General features: G+C 38.7%; 1 protein-coding gene across 1 annotated transcript in view; it reads left to right on the top strand.

Moving 5' to 3' along the window:
• The window catches only part of LOC135201720 (histidine ammonia-lyase-like), a 97,293-nt gene extending 86,189 nt beyond the window's left edge, over positions 1–11,104 (top strand). Inside the window, exons 12-17 of the mRNA XM_064230895.1 lie at positions 2,297–2,441; positions 7,321–7,407; positions 8,493–8,605; positions 8,822–8,952; positions 9,929–10,046; positions 10,832–11,104. Coding sequence (XP_064086965.1) covers positions 2,297–2,441; positions 7,321–7,407; positions 8,493–8,605; positions 8,822–8,952; positions 9,929–10,046; positions 10,832–10,972 — 735 coding nt within the window. The 3' untranslated portion in view covers positions 10,973–11,104. The remainder of the gene's footprint in view (positions 1–2,296; positions 2,442–7,320; positions 7,408–8,492; positions 8,606–8,821; positions 8,953–9,928; positions 10,047–10,831) is intronic.
• The last annotated feature ends 3,511 nt before the right edge of the window (positions 11,105–14,615 follow it).

Raw genomic sequence — 14,615 nt, 5'->3', positions numbered from 1 at the left:
AGCATCCATCTTCTGCAGTACTTTTGTCATGGGAGTCATGGCTACTACGAAGAGTAGTGGGGACAGTGAGTCGCCCTGGAAGATCCCTCTCCTGATATTAACCTCTGCTAGTTTTATTCCAGAGCTTGTAAGTATTGTATTCCAGTTGCGCATTGTATTTTTGAGGAAGCTGATGGTGTTTTCCTCTGACCCATATATTTTCAGGCATTCTATTAGCCATGTGTGTGGTATCATGTCGAAGGCTTTCTTATAGTCTATCCATGCCATGCTTAGGTTGGTTTTCCTTCTCTTACTGTTCTTCATTATCATTTTGTCTATCAGGAGCTGGTCTTTTGTGCCCGTACACTTCCTTCTACAGCCTTTCTGTTAGTGGGGGATGGTGTTTGTATCCTTTAGGTAGTTGTATAGCCTTTCACTGATGATACCTATTAGTAACTTCCACATTATTGGTAGGCAGGTGATAGGCTTGTAGTTGCTGGCTATATTTCCTTTACTCTTGTCTTTTGTACTAAGTATGTTCTTCCTGTGGTCATCCATTTGGGTGCATGGTGATTTGTGATACAATACTGGAGTTGTTCTGCTATTCGTGGGTGTAGAGCCTTGAAGTTTTTGAGCCAGTATCCATGGACTTCATCGGGACCTGGGGCTTTCCAGTTGGATATTTTCTTTAGTTGGTGTCTGACTGTGTCTGTCGTGATCTCAGTGAATCTTTGTTTTATTCTCCCTGTTTCTTCTTCCTTAACTTCCTGGAGCCATGTTGCATGCTTGTTGTGTGATACCGGATTGTTCCATATGTTTTCCCAGAGTCTCTTACTTGGTTCGGCTTCAGGAATATCTTGGTGGTTTTCTTCCCCTCTTAGTTGGCTGTTTAGTCTTTTCTGGTTGGTTCCGAATAGTTTGTTCTGTTTGTATCCCTTATTCCTGTTCAGGTGCCGTTGGATCTTATGTGCTTTGGACTTAAGCCTCTGTTTTACATCTTCTATTGTGTTGTTTAGTCCCCTCTCCTGTACTTTGTATTTCTCGTTCAGTTCCTCCCTTGTTTTCTTGCTTCTTAGCCTTTTTGCTGCCATCTCTTTCAGTTTACTCACGTCAGACCTCATCACCATGATTTGCTTTTCCAGGCGCCTTTTCCAAGGCGGTTGCTGTTTTGGTTTCTGTTGGGTTGGTTGTGCTGGTGGTGTTGGTGTTCGTATCTCAATCAGTTCGGCTACTAATCTTGCTCTTGCATATGCCAAGTTATTTGTTTCTATGATACTGGTGGTGTGTATTATTCCCATTATTTCATTGACCTCACTTGTTTTCTCCCTTAATTTCTTGGTGTTGTAGGCTTTCATGGAGGGGATCTTTGTTCTCTCTCTATCTGGCTCCATCCATTGTCTGATCTTTTTTACCCATTCTGTCCTCTCTGTTACTTCATCGGCGTTTCTTCGTGTGTCGTTATTTGATACCTCATCATCCCTGTCGTCTTCTGTGGCATCGTCTCTCAGTTCCTCTTCTTGTAATTCGTTGCCGTGTGTCATTTCCCTTTCCAGTTCTTGTCTTTCTGTTGGGGAGAGCCAGTTCTTTTTCTTTATGTTCCTTATTTGGTCTGCCAGCCTCTGCTCTGTTTGGCGGGTATTATTCCTCTCATTCCAGATGTTGACCAATCTTCTTCTATATCCTCTCTCCGTCGAGTTGATTCTGATGTAGCATCTCCATATTTCCTGATTTTCTTCTCTTGTCCATTTCTTCCTCTGGTTTGCTTCTGTAACTCCAGTCTCTGGTTGTTGGTTACTGTCGTTGTGGTGGTCAGTTGCTGGAGACAACCTCCAAGTACCTGACCGTCTTCCCCTTCAATTGGGCTGAATACCTGGCTGCCGGACGAAGCTCCTGTTGCCAGAGGTTCCATTTACTAATATTATTATTATTATTATTATTATTATTATTATTATTATTATTATTATTATTATTATTATTATTATCATTGCTGTTGTTGTTGTTGTTGTTGTTATCATCATGCACGATCAACAACAAATTCTGTTTATAAAAATCCAACAAACATATCAAGCTCCCACTAATCTACACTCGTCTGCCTGTGTGTCTTTCTGTCACCCTCCCCAACTACAACCTACTTTCTACCTCTCTCTCTCTCTCTCTCCCCCCATCTCTCTCCTCTCTCTCATCTCTCTCTCTCGCTCTCTCTCATCTCTCTCTCCTCCTCCTCCTCCTTCCTCTCCTTCTCTCCCCCTCTCCCCCCATCTCTCTCTCTCTCCTCTCCTCTCTCTCCCCCCCTCCCTTCTCTCACCCGGCATTCCAGATAGTGCTGACGGACCGAGGCGAGATCATTAGTGCTGGGAACTTCCACGGGGAATACCCGGCTAAAGCGGCTGATTATCTGGCCATAGGAATTCACGAAATCGCCTCTATGTCTGAGAGGCGGATAGAGCGTCTCGTCAACCCAGGTAAGTGATGGAGTCTGTTAACAGAGGGAGATCTTGGGGGTGATTCCCGTTTATGTTTGGCGTTCCTGAAATGGTTTTCATTATTATTATTATTATTATTTTTATTATTTTCTTTTTGGTCTATCACAGTCCTCCAATTCGACTGGGTGGTATTTATTTGGGGTTCCGGGTTGCATCCTGCCTCCTCTGGAGTCCATCACTTTTCTTACTATGTGCGCCGTTTCTTCCAGGATCACACTCTTCTGCATGAGTCCTGGAGCTACTTCAGCCTCTAGTTTTTCCAGATTCCTTTCCAAGGATCTTGGTAACGTGCCTAGTGTTCCTATGATTATGGGTACAATTTCCACTGGCATATCCTATATTCTTCTTATGTCTTATTATTATTATTATTATTATTATTATTATTATTATTATTATTATTATTATTATCAAGGGTAAAGGCTACTTCAGCAGCGTTACACTTGTAGAAATTCTTCTCTATTTTTCGAATAGCGGCTTTTTCCGTGCTACTTAAACAGGCTAGTAGAGCGCCTATAGAGCAAATACATACACCGATTTTGACACTATATTGATCATGGACCTCTAATAGGCGCTCTACTAGCCTGTTTAAGTAGCACAAAAGGAAAAAGCCGCTATTCGGAAAATAGAGAAGAATCTCTATAAGTGTAACGCTGCTGAAGTAGCCTTTACCTTTAATAAAGTATGCTTGAGAGAGGGTCTGCTTCCTAAGATTATTATTATTATTATATTATTATTATTATTATTATTATTATTATTATTATTATTATTATTATTATTATTATTTGGAAGGTCTATCACAGTCCTCCAATTCGACGGGGTGGTATTTATAGTGTAGATTCCGGGTTGCATCCTGCCTCCTTAGGAGTCCATCACTTTTCTTACTATATGCGCCGTTTCTAGGATCACACTCTTCTGCATGAGTCCTGGAGCTACTTCAGCCTTTAGTTTTTCCAGATTCCTTTTCAGGGATCTTGGGATCGTGCCTAATGTTCCTATGATTATGGGTACAATTTCCACTGGCATTTCCCATATCCTTCTTCTTTCTATTTTCAGGTCTTGATAATTATTCATGTTTTCCCTTTCTTTCTATTCAACTCTGGTGTCCCATGGTATTGCGACATCAATGAGTGATACTTTCTTCTTGACTTTGTCAATCAACGTAACGTCTGGTCTATTTGCACGTATCACCCTATCTGTTCTGATACCATAGTCCCAGAGGATCTTTGCCTGATCGTTTTCTATCACTCCTTCAGGTTGGTGCTCGTACCACTTATTACTGGAAGGTATCTGATGTTTCTTGCACAGACTCCAGTGGAGCGCTTTTGCTACTGAATCATGCCTCTTTTTGTACTGGTTCTGTGCAAGTGCCAGATATTCGCTTGCTATGTGGTTTATGGTTTCATTTTTCGTATTGCACTTCCTACATATGGGAGAGATGTTATTTCCATCTATCGTTCTTTGAACATACCTGGTTCTTAGGGCCTGATCTTGTGCCGCTGTTATCATTCCTTCAGGTTCCTTCTTGAGCTCTCCCCTTAGTAGCCATTGCCATGTATCATCGCTGGCTAGTTCTTTAGTCTGTCTCATGTTTTGTCCGTGCATTGGTTTGTTGTGCCATTCCTCTGTTTGTCATTCTCCTGTCTCTGTATATTATTATTTGCTCTTGGGTGTAGTGCTTTGTGTATTGTCATATGTTTCCTCGTTTTCTGGTCTATGCTGCGAAGTTCTGCCTTCGTCCATTCCACTATTCCTGTGCTGTATCTGATTACTGGCACTGTCCATGTGTTTATGGCTTTTATCATATTTCCGGCATTGAGTTTTGACTTGAGTATCGCTTTGAGTCTCTGCATATATTCTTTCCTAATCGTGTCCTTCATCTCTTGGTGTTTTATATCCCCTCCTTCCATTATTCCCAGGTATATGTATCCCGTCTCATCTATGTGTTTGATGTTGTTCCCATCTGGTAGCTTTATCCATTCAGTCCTTGTTACTCTGCCCTTTTGTATGTTGACTAAGGCACATTTTTCTATTCCAAACTCCATCCTGATGTCCCCAGATACAATCCTTACAGTCTGGATTAGAGTATCTATTTCCTTGATGCTCTTACCACACAGCTTGATGTCGTCCATGAACATCAGATGGTTAATTCTGTTGCCTCTTTTCTTGAGTTGGTACCCAGCATCCATCTCCTGCAGTACTTTTGTCATGGGAATCATGGCTACTACGAAGAGTAGCGGGGACAATGAGTCGCCCTGGAAGATCCCTCTCCTGATATTAACCTCTGCTAGTTTTATTCCAGAGCTTGTAAGTATTGTATTCCAGTTGCGCATTGTATTTTTGAGGAAGCTGATGGTGTTTTCCTCTGCATCATATATTTCCAGGCATTCTATTAGCCATGTGTGTGGTAACATGTCGAAGGCTTTCTTATAGTCAATCCATGCCATGCTTAGGTTGATTTTCCTTCTACTGTTCTGTATTACCATTTTGTCTATCAGGAGCTGGTCTTTTGTGCCCGTACACTTCCTTCTGCAGCCTTTCTGTTGGTGGGGGATGGTGTTTGTATCCTTTAGGTAGTTGTATAGCCTTTCGCTGATGATACCTATTAGTAACTTCCACATTATTGGTAAACATTTGATAGGCCTGTAGTCACTGGCTATATTTCCCTTACTCTTTTCTTTTTGTATTGGATGTTCTTCCTGTGGTCATCCCATTTGGGCGCATGGTGATTTTGTGATTACAATGCTGGAGTTGTTCTGCTATTCTGTGGGTGTAGAGCCTTGAAGTTTTTTGAGCCAGTATCCATGGACTTCATCGGACTGGGGTCTTTCCAGTTGGACATTTTCTTTAGTTGGTGTCTGACTGTGTCTGTCATGATCTCAGTGAATCTTTGTTTTATTCTCCTTATTTCTTCTTCCTTAACTTCCTGGAGCCATGTTGCATGTTTGTTGTGTGATACCGGATTGCTCCAGATGTTTTCCCAGAGTCTCTTACTTGGTTCGGCTTCAGGAATTTCTTGGTGGTTTTCTTCCCCTCTTAGTTGGCTGTTTAGTCTTTTCTGGTTGGTTCCGAATAGTTTGTTCTGTTGGTATCCGTTATTCCTGTTCAGGTGCCGTTGGATCTTATGTGCTTTGGAATTAAGCCTCTGTTTTACATCTTCTATTGTGTTGTTTAGTCCCCTCTCCTGTACTTTGTATTTCTCGTTCAGTTCCTCCCTTGTTTTCTTGCTTCTCTTTCAGTTTACTCACGTCTGACCTCATCACCATGATTTGCTTTTCCAGGCGCCCTTATCCAGGGCGGTTGCTGTTTTGGTTTCTGTTGGGGTTATTATATATTATTATTATTATTATTATTATTATATTATTATTATTTATTATTATTATTATTATTATTATTATTATTGGGAAAAACTCTCTATCACGAGAGTATATTTTATAATGTTCTAAAGAGGTCCACAATAATAAAGAATGTTGCGAGTTCGTGTATAATTTAAAACTCTTTACAAAGCTTTCGAACCCTTTCCTGGCTTCATCTTCAGTCCAAAACAAGATGAAGCCAGGGAAGGGTTCGAAAGCTTTTTAAAGGGTTTTTAAATTATACACGAACTCGCAACATTCTTTATTATGTGGACCTCTTTAGAACAACATTATTATTATTATTATTATTATTTGCTAGAAGAAGTACAGGTTTTATTCACAACAAAATTCCTATTTCGGTAGCGTTTATTTTCTATATAGAAGGTTCTCTATTCTTCTTATTGCAGATTCTTCTTCTGTACTCAAGTTGGGTATTTAAACCAAAATGGGGGATTCATGTCAAAATACCACGTTTTTGACATGGTTCCCCATTGGGCGTTTTAATAGCCCACTTTGAGCGCTCAAGAAAGTAAGTATTAAGAAAAACATAGAGAAACTTCTATACAAAATAAAATTGGCTAACATAGACACTATTTTCGATAAAACCTCAATATTATTATTATTATTATTAATATTTATTATTTTATTATTATTATTATTATTATTATTATTATTATTAATAGTATTATTATTATTATTATTATTATTATTATTATTATTAGATTATATTATTATTATTATTATTTGTGTATGCTGGAAAAAAGACCTTCTCTCAAAAATGTTTTATTAAAAACAATGGCAGAATTCACAAAGTTGATTTTATACAAAATTCTTTCAATTCTCCCTATGATTTGTTTATTTTGTGTAAAATCAATTCTGTAAATTCTGCCATTGTTTTTAATAAAATATTACTATTACTATTACTATTATTCTTATTATTATTATATTATTATTATTATTATTATTATTATTATTATTATTATTATTATTATTATTATTGTTCAGAAGACGAACCCTATCCATATGGAACAAGCCACCACAGGGGCATTTGACTTGAAGTTCAAGCTTCCAAAGAATAATTAGGTGCTGTTCATTAGAAAGAAGTAACAACTGTTAATAGGAAATACGGAGAGAAAGAAGGGATCACTTATTGAAAATGTAAAAAAAAAAAAATAATTACAAATTAATAATGATTGCGAGAGTCTGGTCCGGGACGAATATGCGTTTATATATATATATATATATATATATATATATATATATATATATATATATATATATATATATATATATATATATATATATATATGTGATTTTAGAACGTAAATGAGAATGATAAGTGATAACGCAAGTAATTCCGCAAATCTTTAATACCTGAAAGAAATATCTGTCCCACGAAAACCGAGACAGTTGTTAGGAATGGCCAATAATACTTTTAAATACAACTAAAATACTATATGTCTAGACGAATGGCATTTTGAAATGATAAATTCTGTATTTTTCAGCTCTGAGTGAACTTCCAGCATTCCTGGTGAAGGAAGGTGGTCTCAATTCAGGCTTCATGATTGCTCACTGTACGGCAGCCTCCCTGGGTAAGTCTCTCTCTCTCTCTCATTAGCAATTCTCTGGTAGACATTAGAGGTGCCTTCCATCAGGGCCCGGGTGGGAAAACCCGAACGAGCTGTAAGGTCTGTAAGGTCTCTCTCCTCTCTCTCTCTCCTCTCTCCTCTCTCTCTCTCTCCTCAATCTCTCTCCTCTCTCTCTCTCTCTCTCTCTCTCTCTCTCTCTCTTTTATTTCGTTTTTCTGCCGGACATCTGTGATAACGAGAGGAGCAATAAGTTAATTGTTACGTGTCTGACTTTACATAAGATACCCCAGTTCGTTGTAGATGTCTTGGGTAAACTGAGACACACTACTTTTCTTTTTACGTTTCGTTTTCGTACGAGAAACATCACTGTTAAGGTAAAACATCTAAGTTTCCGTCAGAACTAGATGTATAATAAGTTATTCGTAGTCACTTTTCACTTCCTCGGGGAGTAAGTTGTTATTTAGTAAAGGTCTATGGAAGAACCTATAAAAGTCTGGAAAAGGTGTTTCGCATTGAGTTAAAGATACAGGAATTTTGGGATAGGATATTTATGATTTATTTATAAGAATGAAAATGTAAAAAAATAAATAATGTGCATGTTAAACAGTACAGAAAAATTATTTCTAACAAAATATAGCGTATTCATTTTAATTTTTGTTGGTGAAACAACGCTCTATGTGACCGTAGATTTTAGCATGCGCCCAGAGTAAGCTGAAGGTCGGATCACGTGTTGTTTGTGTAAGGACTGATACTTCAAACATTACTGAATGCTCCCTGCAATACATTTACTATTTCAACATATATGGTCTATAAGGGTGAAAATACGTTTTAACCTGAAACACCCAAGTCAGATCATTTCATAATACGTCATTATCTTTGACAGTGAAGTTACATCATGTCATAGTGCGTCATTATCTTTAACAGTACAGTTTCATCATGTCATAATGCATCATTATCTTTTGCAGTGAAGTTACATCATGTCATAGTGCGTCATTATCTTTTACAGTACAGTTGCACCATGTCATGATATGTCATTAGCTTTACCAATGCAGTTACATGATGTCATAGTGCGTCATTATCTTTTACAGTGTCTGAAAATAAGGTGTTATGTCATCCTGCAAGTGTGGATTCCCTGACCACTTCGGCGGGAACGGAGGATCACGTCTCCATGGGAGGATTCGCTGCAAGGAAGGCCCTCACGGTTATTATTATTATGATTATTATCATTATTATTATTATTAATATTATTATTATTATGGGTACTCATTGCCATTGAACAAGTTCTAAATATTATAGTATATCAAACGAGCAATTTCTAGTAAATATTGAAAAATATAAAAAGCACAGGCTACGTAGAATTCAAATCACTTCAGCCAACCTACGCAAACACCAGAAGACACTCTCGTCTCACCAACAGGTCGTCGAGAACGTGGAGCGAGTCATAGCCATCGAACTCCTAGCTGCTTGTCAGGCCATCGAGTTCCTCCGTCCTCTGAAGACCACTACGCCCCTCGAGGAGGTCATCAGGGTAGTCCGCTCTACTGTCAGGTAAGGGAGCCTCTCTCTCTCTCTCTCTCTCTCTCTCTCTCCTCGGGCTCTCTCTCTCTCTCTCTCTCCTCTCTCTGTCCCTGAAGATATGTTATAAATCCAAAGCTTTCTCATGCCCTGATAGATAGGGAGTGTTTTCTCAGTCCCTGAACTAGGAATTCTGGGTATGATCTCATGCCCTGATAGATAGGGAGGGCATTCACAGTCCTTGAACAGGATATTCTTGGTAATGCCCTGATAGATAGGGAGGGCCTTCGGGAGGGCCTTCTCAATCCCTGAACAAGGAACTCTAGGTATGAACTAATGCCCTGATAGATGGGGAAGGTCTCCTCAGTCCCTGAACAGGGAATTTTAGGTGTGATTTAATTCCCTGATAGATAGGGAATGTCTTCTCAGTCCCTGAACAAGCAATTCTTGGTATGATCTAATACCCTGATAGATAGGGAGGGCATACTCAGTTCCTGAACAGGGAATTCTTGGTGTGATCTACGTAATGTCCTGATAGATAGGAAGTCTTCTCAGTCCCTGAACTAGGAATTCTGGGTATGATCTAATGCCCTGATAGATAGGAAGGGCCTACTCAGTTCCTGAACAGGGAATTCATGGTATGATCTAATGTCTTGATAGATAGGGTGAACATTTCCAGTCTCTGTGTTGCTTTTCAAAAAAGACAAAATATTTTTAGATTATTCGAATTGAGAATCAAAAGTGTCAATCACCTCTCGCTATGTGGACACTTCGAAACCAGCCCCCTCCAGAAGATAGCTACATTACAACCATTTTAATAACGATATACCGTAAGCTCCGTACCCATGTGCAAACTATAGAAAGCAAAGACTTATACACGATATACTGTAGGCTCCGTACCCATGTGCGAGCTATAGAAAGCAATGTCCACGAGTATGCTGTAGACTACGTAAACACGTACAAGCTACAGAATACTCAGGAATACTCGAGGCTATTTTTGTAATTTCAGTGCCTGGGACAAGGACCGCTTCATGGCTCGAGATATTGACGCAGCGACAGAACTCCTGAAGGAGGGCAAGATCTGGCATGCCGTTCGTCACCATATTGAACACTATCATCGGGTGCAGGTATGGTGGATGGAACTGATGGAGATTATATCATTATTATTATTATTATTATTATTATTATTATTATTATTATTATTATTATTATTATTATTATTATATGCCAATGGCACAAGTCACAAGCCCTTAACTTGCATAACAAGCTGACATTATTATTATTATTATTATTATTATTATTATTATTATTATTATTAGTAGTAGTAGTAGTAGTAGTATATATGCTAAAGGCATAAGCCCTTAACTTGCATAACGAGTTGACACAGAATGGATGTATATAAGAATATCTATTAAAATGCCAATAAATTAAATTGTACGTAATTATCAACCAATTAAAAAACAAATTTAGATTAACATGAATAATATTAGCAGATAACGATAAATCAACATATTAACAAAAGCTAAAGAAATACATACCCGAAAGAAGCTGGACATTTACCATTAAGACATCTCCACAGTTGTAGATTAAGCCAGCCTTTTCGACTCTCTCTCTCTCTCTCTCTCTCTCTTCTTCTTCTTCTTCTTCTTCTTCTTCTTCTTCTTCTTCGTCGTCGTCGTCCTCTTCTTCTTTTTCTTCTTCTTGCTCAGATTAGTACTTAAGGTGTTATAGTCACGTGATCCGAGACTCCTTTTCATATCTCTCTTTCTCTCTCTCATTGTTTTTTCTTCGTCTTCTTCTTCTTCTTTATTTCATTCTGTCTCAGATAGGTGCTTGAGACATAGTCAAGCGATCAAGTTACCTTTTCACCAAGTTATTTTTTCTATTTTTTTCTTCTTCTTTTATCACACAGGACATCGAGACCCGAGTCTTCTCTCCGACCATGAGCTTCACGGGGTCAGGTCCCCCAAGGGCACAGAAAAGACCAGGGGTCAACGGTCGCAGTGGGTCACCCTCAGTCCACAAGAGGGTCAGAACCACGAGCAGGAATTAATACCTCATGGTAGGAATCAGAATCTCAAGGAAAAGACGAACCTCTGGGGGCGAGAAACACGAACCACAATCAGGAATTTTAAACCTCAAAATAGAAGCCAGAACCTCAGAGAAAATGTGAACTGACAAGAGAAATGCGAACCTCCATCGGGCAAAAGATTGAACCTCAGTAATAAAAGAAACTCGGGCAGAAATTACACCTTCGGGTGAACTTCAGGAAAAGGTTAGAATACCCAAGAAGAAAATAGAACCTCAGGAAAATTAGAACTGCAGTGAGAACAAACCTCAAGCACGAAAATAGAACCTCAAGAAAAGTAGAACCCCAGGGAGATTCAACCACGAGCAGAACTTACATAGAACTTTCTGTAGAAACTACCGTACGATACAGAATCAAGATCAAGTAACAACGGGCTACAGGATAATATGAAATATTTTGAAATAAATAAATTAATTGATTAATATAAAGATAAATAAATAAATAAATAAATAAATAAATAAATAAATAAATAAATAAATAAATAAATAGATAAATAAATAAATAAATAAATAAATAAATAAATAAATAAATAAATAAATAAATAAATAAAATTCTCGTAGAAATAAGTGTATTGACTCGATTTCGAAAGGTTTTCTTATTTTCTTGGTTACTCAAAGAGTTGAAAATAAGACTCTTTCTGAACACTAATACTTTTTAAGCAGACTCTGGAAATCATAGCGGGAATTTGATGATCAAGGAATAATAAAAGTTCTAAAGCCTACACTTGCTTTTACTACCCAAAGGGAATTCTAAGATAACTGTTCTTGCCAATTACTTGTTGTTCTTCTTCTCGCGGGGGGTTGGGGGTAGGAAAGCCCTATGGAGGAGCCTAAAAAGGTCAGAAAAAGGTGTTTTGCGTTGAGTTGAAGATACAGGAATTATAGGATAGGATGTTTATAATTTATTTATTAGAAATGTAAGAAATAAATAAGCGCACGTTAAACAGTATAGAACAATTATTTCTAAAAATACAATTAGCGTATTTATTTCGATTTTCGTTGGTGAAACGCTCTCAATTTGGCCGTCAGCTACTAAGCAACTGAACGCGTCCCTGATACCTTTATAAGACTCAACTACCCAGGTAACTGAACGCGGCTCTGCTACCTCACGACGTCGACGCAAGAGGCGTTTATAATTGTAAATATATGTAGGGTTGCCAGACTAACTGCAAATTATTCTGGCAACCAGAAGCTGTCTTTGATGGATTCTGGTCTCGTTTAGCCAATCAGAAAAGACCATGACTGCACGTCAAATTTTCTAGGCTACGATCCGGTCACAAATCGGGTAACGTATGAAGGCTAAGCGGTGGATCTTTCTGCCAATATGGAAGGAGGAGGAGGAGGAGGAGGAGAGGAGGGAGGAGGTGAGGAGGAGAGTAGAAGGAGGAGGAGGAGGAGGAGGAGGAGGAGGAGGGAGAGGAGAAGAGGAGGAGAGAGGAGGAGGAGGAGGAGGAGGAGGAGGGAGGAGGAGGAGGTTTAGGAGGAGGAGAGGAGGAGAAAGAGGAAGAGGAGAGGAGGAGAGGAGGAGGAGGAGCAGGAGGAGAGGAGGAGGAGGAGGAGGAGGAGGAGAGAGAGGAGGAGAGAAGAGGAGAAGGAGAGGAGGAGGAGGAGAGGAGAGAAGGAGAATGAGGAGGAGGAGGAGGAGGAAGAGGAGGAAGAGAGAGGAGGAGAAGAGCGAGGAGGAGGAGGAGAAGAGGAGGAAGAAGAGAGGAGGAAGAAGAGAGGAGGAGGAGGAGGAGGAAGAGGAGGAAGAGGGGGAAGAGGAGGAGGAGGAGGAGGAGACGGAAGTCTGAATTAACTGGGTCTTGTTGATACAATTGAAATCTAGAATAGGTCGGATGAGACTAGGTTGACGACCCCGCCGTTCAACACTACGAAAACGTAGCATCTCGATCCGTTACAAGGGCCAGACTGTGCTAATGAGGGCCCCCCCAACAAAAAAAAAAAAAGCTTTTAACTACCTTTTTAGGGTGAGAGCATAAGTAGAAAGCAGTTCATCGCAGCGAGAGAAACGACGCTTCTCTGGAGCCGTTCCAAAGTCAAACCTCGACCACTACTACTGCTGCTATTCCCAAGCATTCATCTGCGACTCTCGATAGAGAAATACGCAGATGTTGATGAGGATAAATCAGCGTAGACTTTTCAGTCTTTCCCCGTCGCCATGGCGAAAGATAAGAGGCGTCAGAACAAGGTCACGTCACCACCGAGGTGACCTTGTGGTCAGGTAGGTACGTGACCTCATTTGGGATCGGACCCTGCTGTGGACGTCGGAATTTCTTTAAATTCTTCTTCCTGTTTGTATCCAAGACTTCGTAGTGACAAGAGTATCCCAAAAAATGTGAAGAAGGCATAGTGGGTATTAGAATTACTTACGAGTCTGGTAGAATGTGACCTGTAGCTTCTCTCTCTCTCTCTCTCTCTCTCTCTCTCTCTCTCTCTCTCTCTCTCTATATATATATATATATATATATATATATATATATATATATATATATATATATATATATATATATATACACACATACACACACACACACTACATATATATATATATATATATATATATATATATATATATTAGGGCTGTTGCCTTGTATAATAAGGTGCCCTATGAGGTAATGTTAGACTTGCGATAATCTTACGCTAAGTCGGTTGGTTATGCACTTCCATACTAATTGGAGTGTCTTGGGGTTTCATGATAACTAACGAAGTAAGTATCTTCTTTCGTTATGACGACGATGTGTTAAACTCATGATGATATCTTTCTGATGTGAGGTTCTAGTAGAAAACACGAAGTATAAAAAAATAGTTCTATTCTCTGAGATTACATGATGAAGATCAGATAGGATTGTACAGGTCTTCTAATGACGATGGCTTGATCGCTTCTGCCAATGATGATGGCTAATTCTACTCTGACAACCATCTCAGTTACAAATCATAAAGGAAACAGACAGTAGCTCGAACATATGAACATACATGCAGATGACACATTACAAGTCACGTAAGCCGTTTGAATTATAGGTCGCGGTAGTTGTCTCAAGCAGGAAGCTTGGACTAATGTTTTCAAAACAAATGAAGGACCACAGGTGACGGCATGTCATCTTAGCCTACTTTATTGTATACGTCATCTTAGAATACTTTATCATCTCTGGTCTGATCACATTCCTGCAAGCAATCTGGTTGACCTCTTTGTTTAGTTTTAGTTTTTTATATATATGGAATAACATTCCATATTTTTATTATGTAATCACTTACATAAAAGCTCGGTCAGCTACAAAACCAACCACTGAATATTACTCAAGCTTGACTTGCATATGACTTATAGGAGTGTGATACAGACACTATGTGTATATATATAGATATATAAAAAATACTTATATGTAAAAAAAAATTCATGGTGTACACAAATACAGATTCAAGTAATAAGATATAAGACACAATATGCATATGATGGTATTCGTAAATAATAGTGATCACGTGATATATACTGATACAGTTTTTCACTTCATCTCATTAAGATACATATGCTACAGAAAATACTAATGTACTCTGATAATTGCATAGAAATAAAGATTAACATGATAAAAATCATATTTTAACTGATAAAA

The sequence above is a fragment of the Macrobrachium nipponense genome, chromosome 28 (genome assembly GCF_015104395.2).
Source record: "Macrobrachium nipponense isolate FS-2020 chromosome 28, ASM1510439v2, whole genome shotgun sequence".
In the NCBI taxonomy this organism is placed as follows: domain Eukaryota; kingdom Metazoa; phylum Arthropoda; class Malacostraca; order Decapoda; family Palaemonidae; genus Macrobrachium; species Macrobrachium nipponense.
Note: the sequence above shows the minus strand (reverse complement) of the source record. Positions and strands in the feature narration are given on the sequence as shown.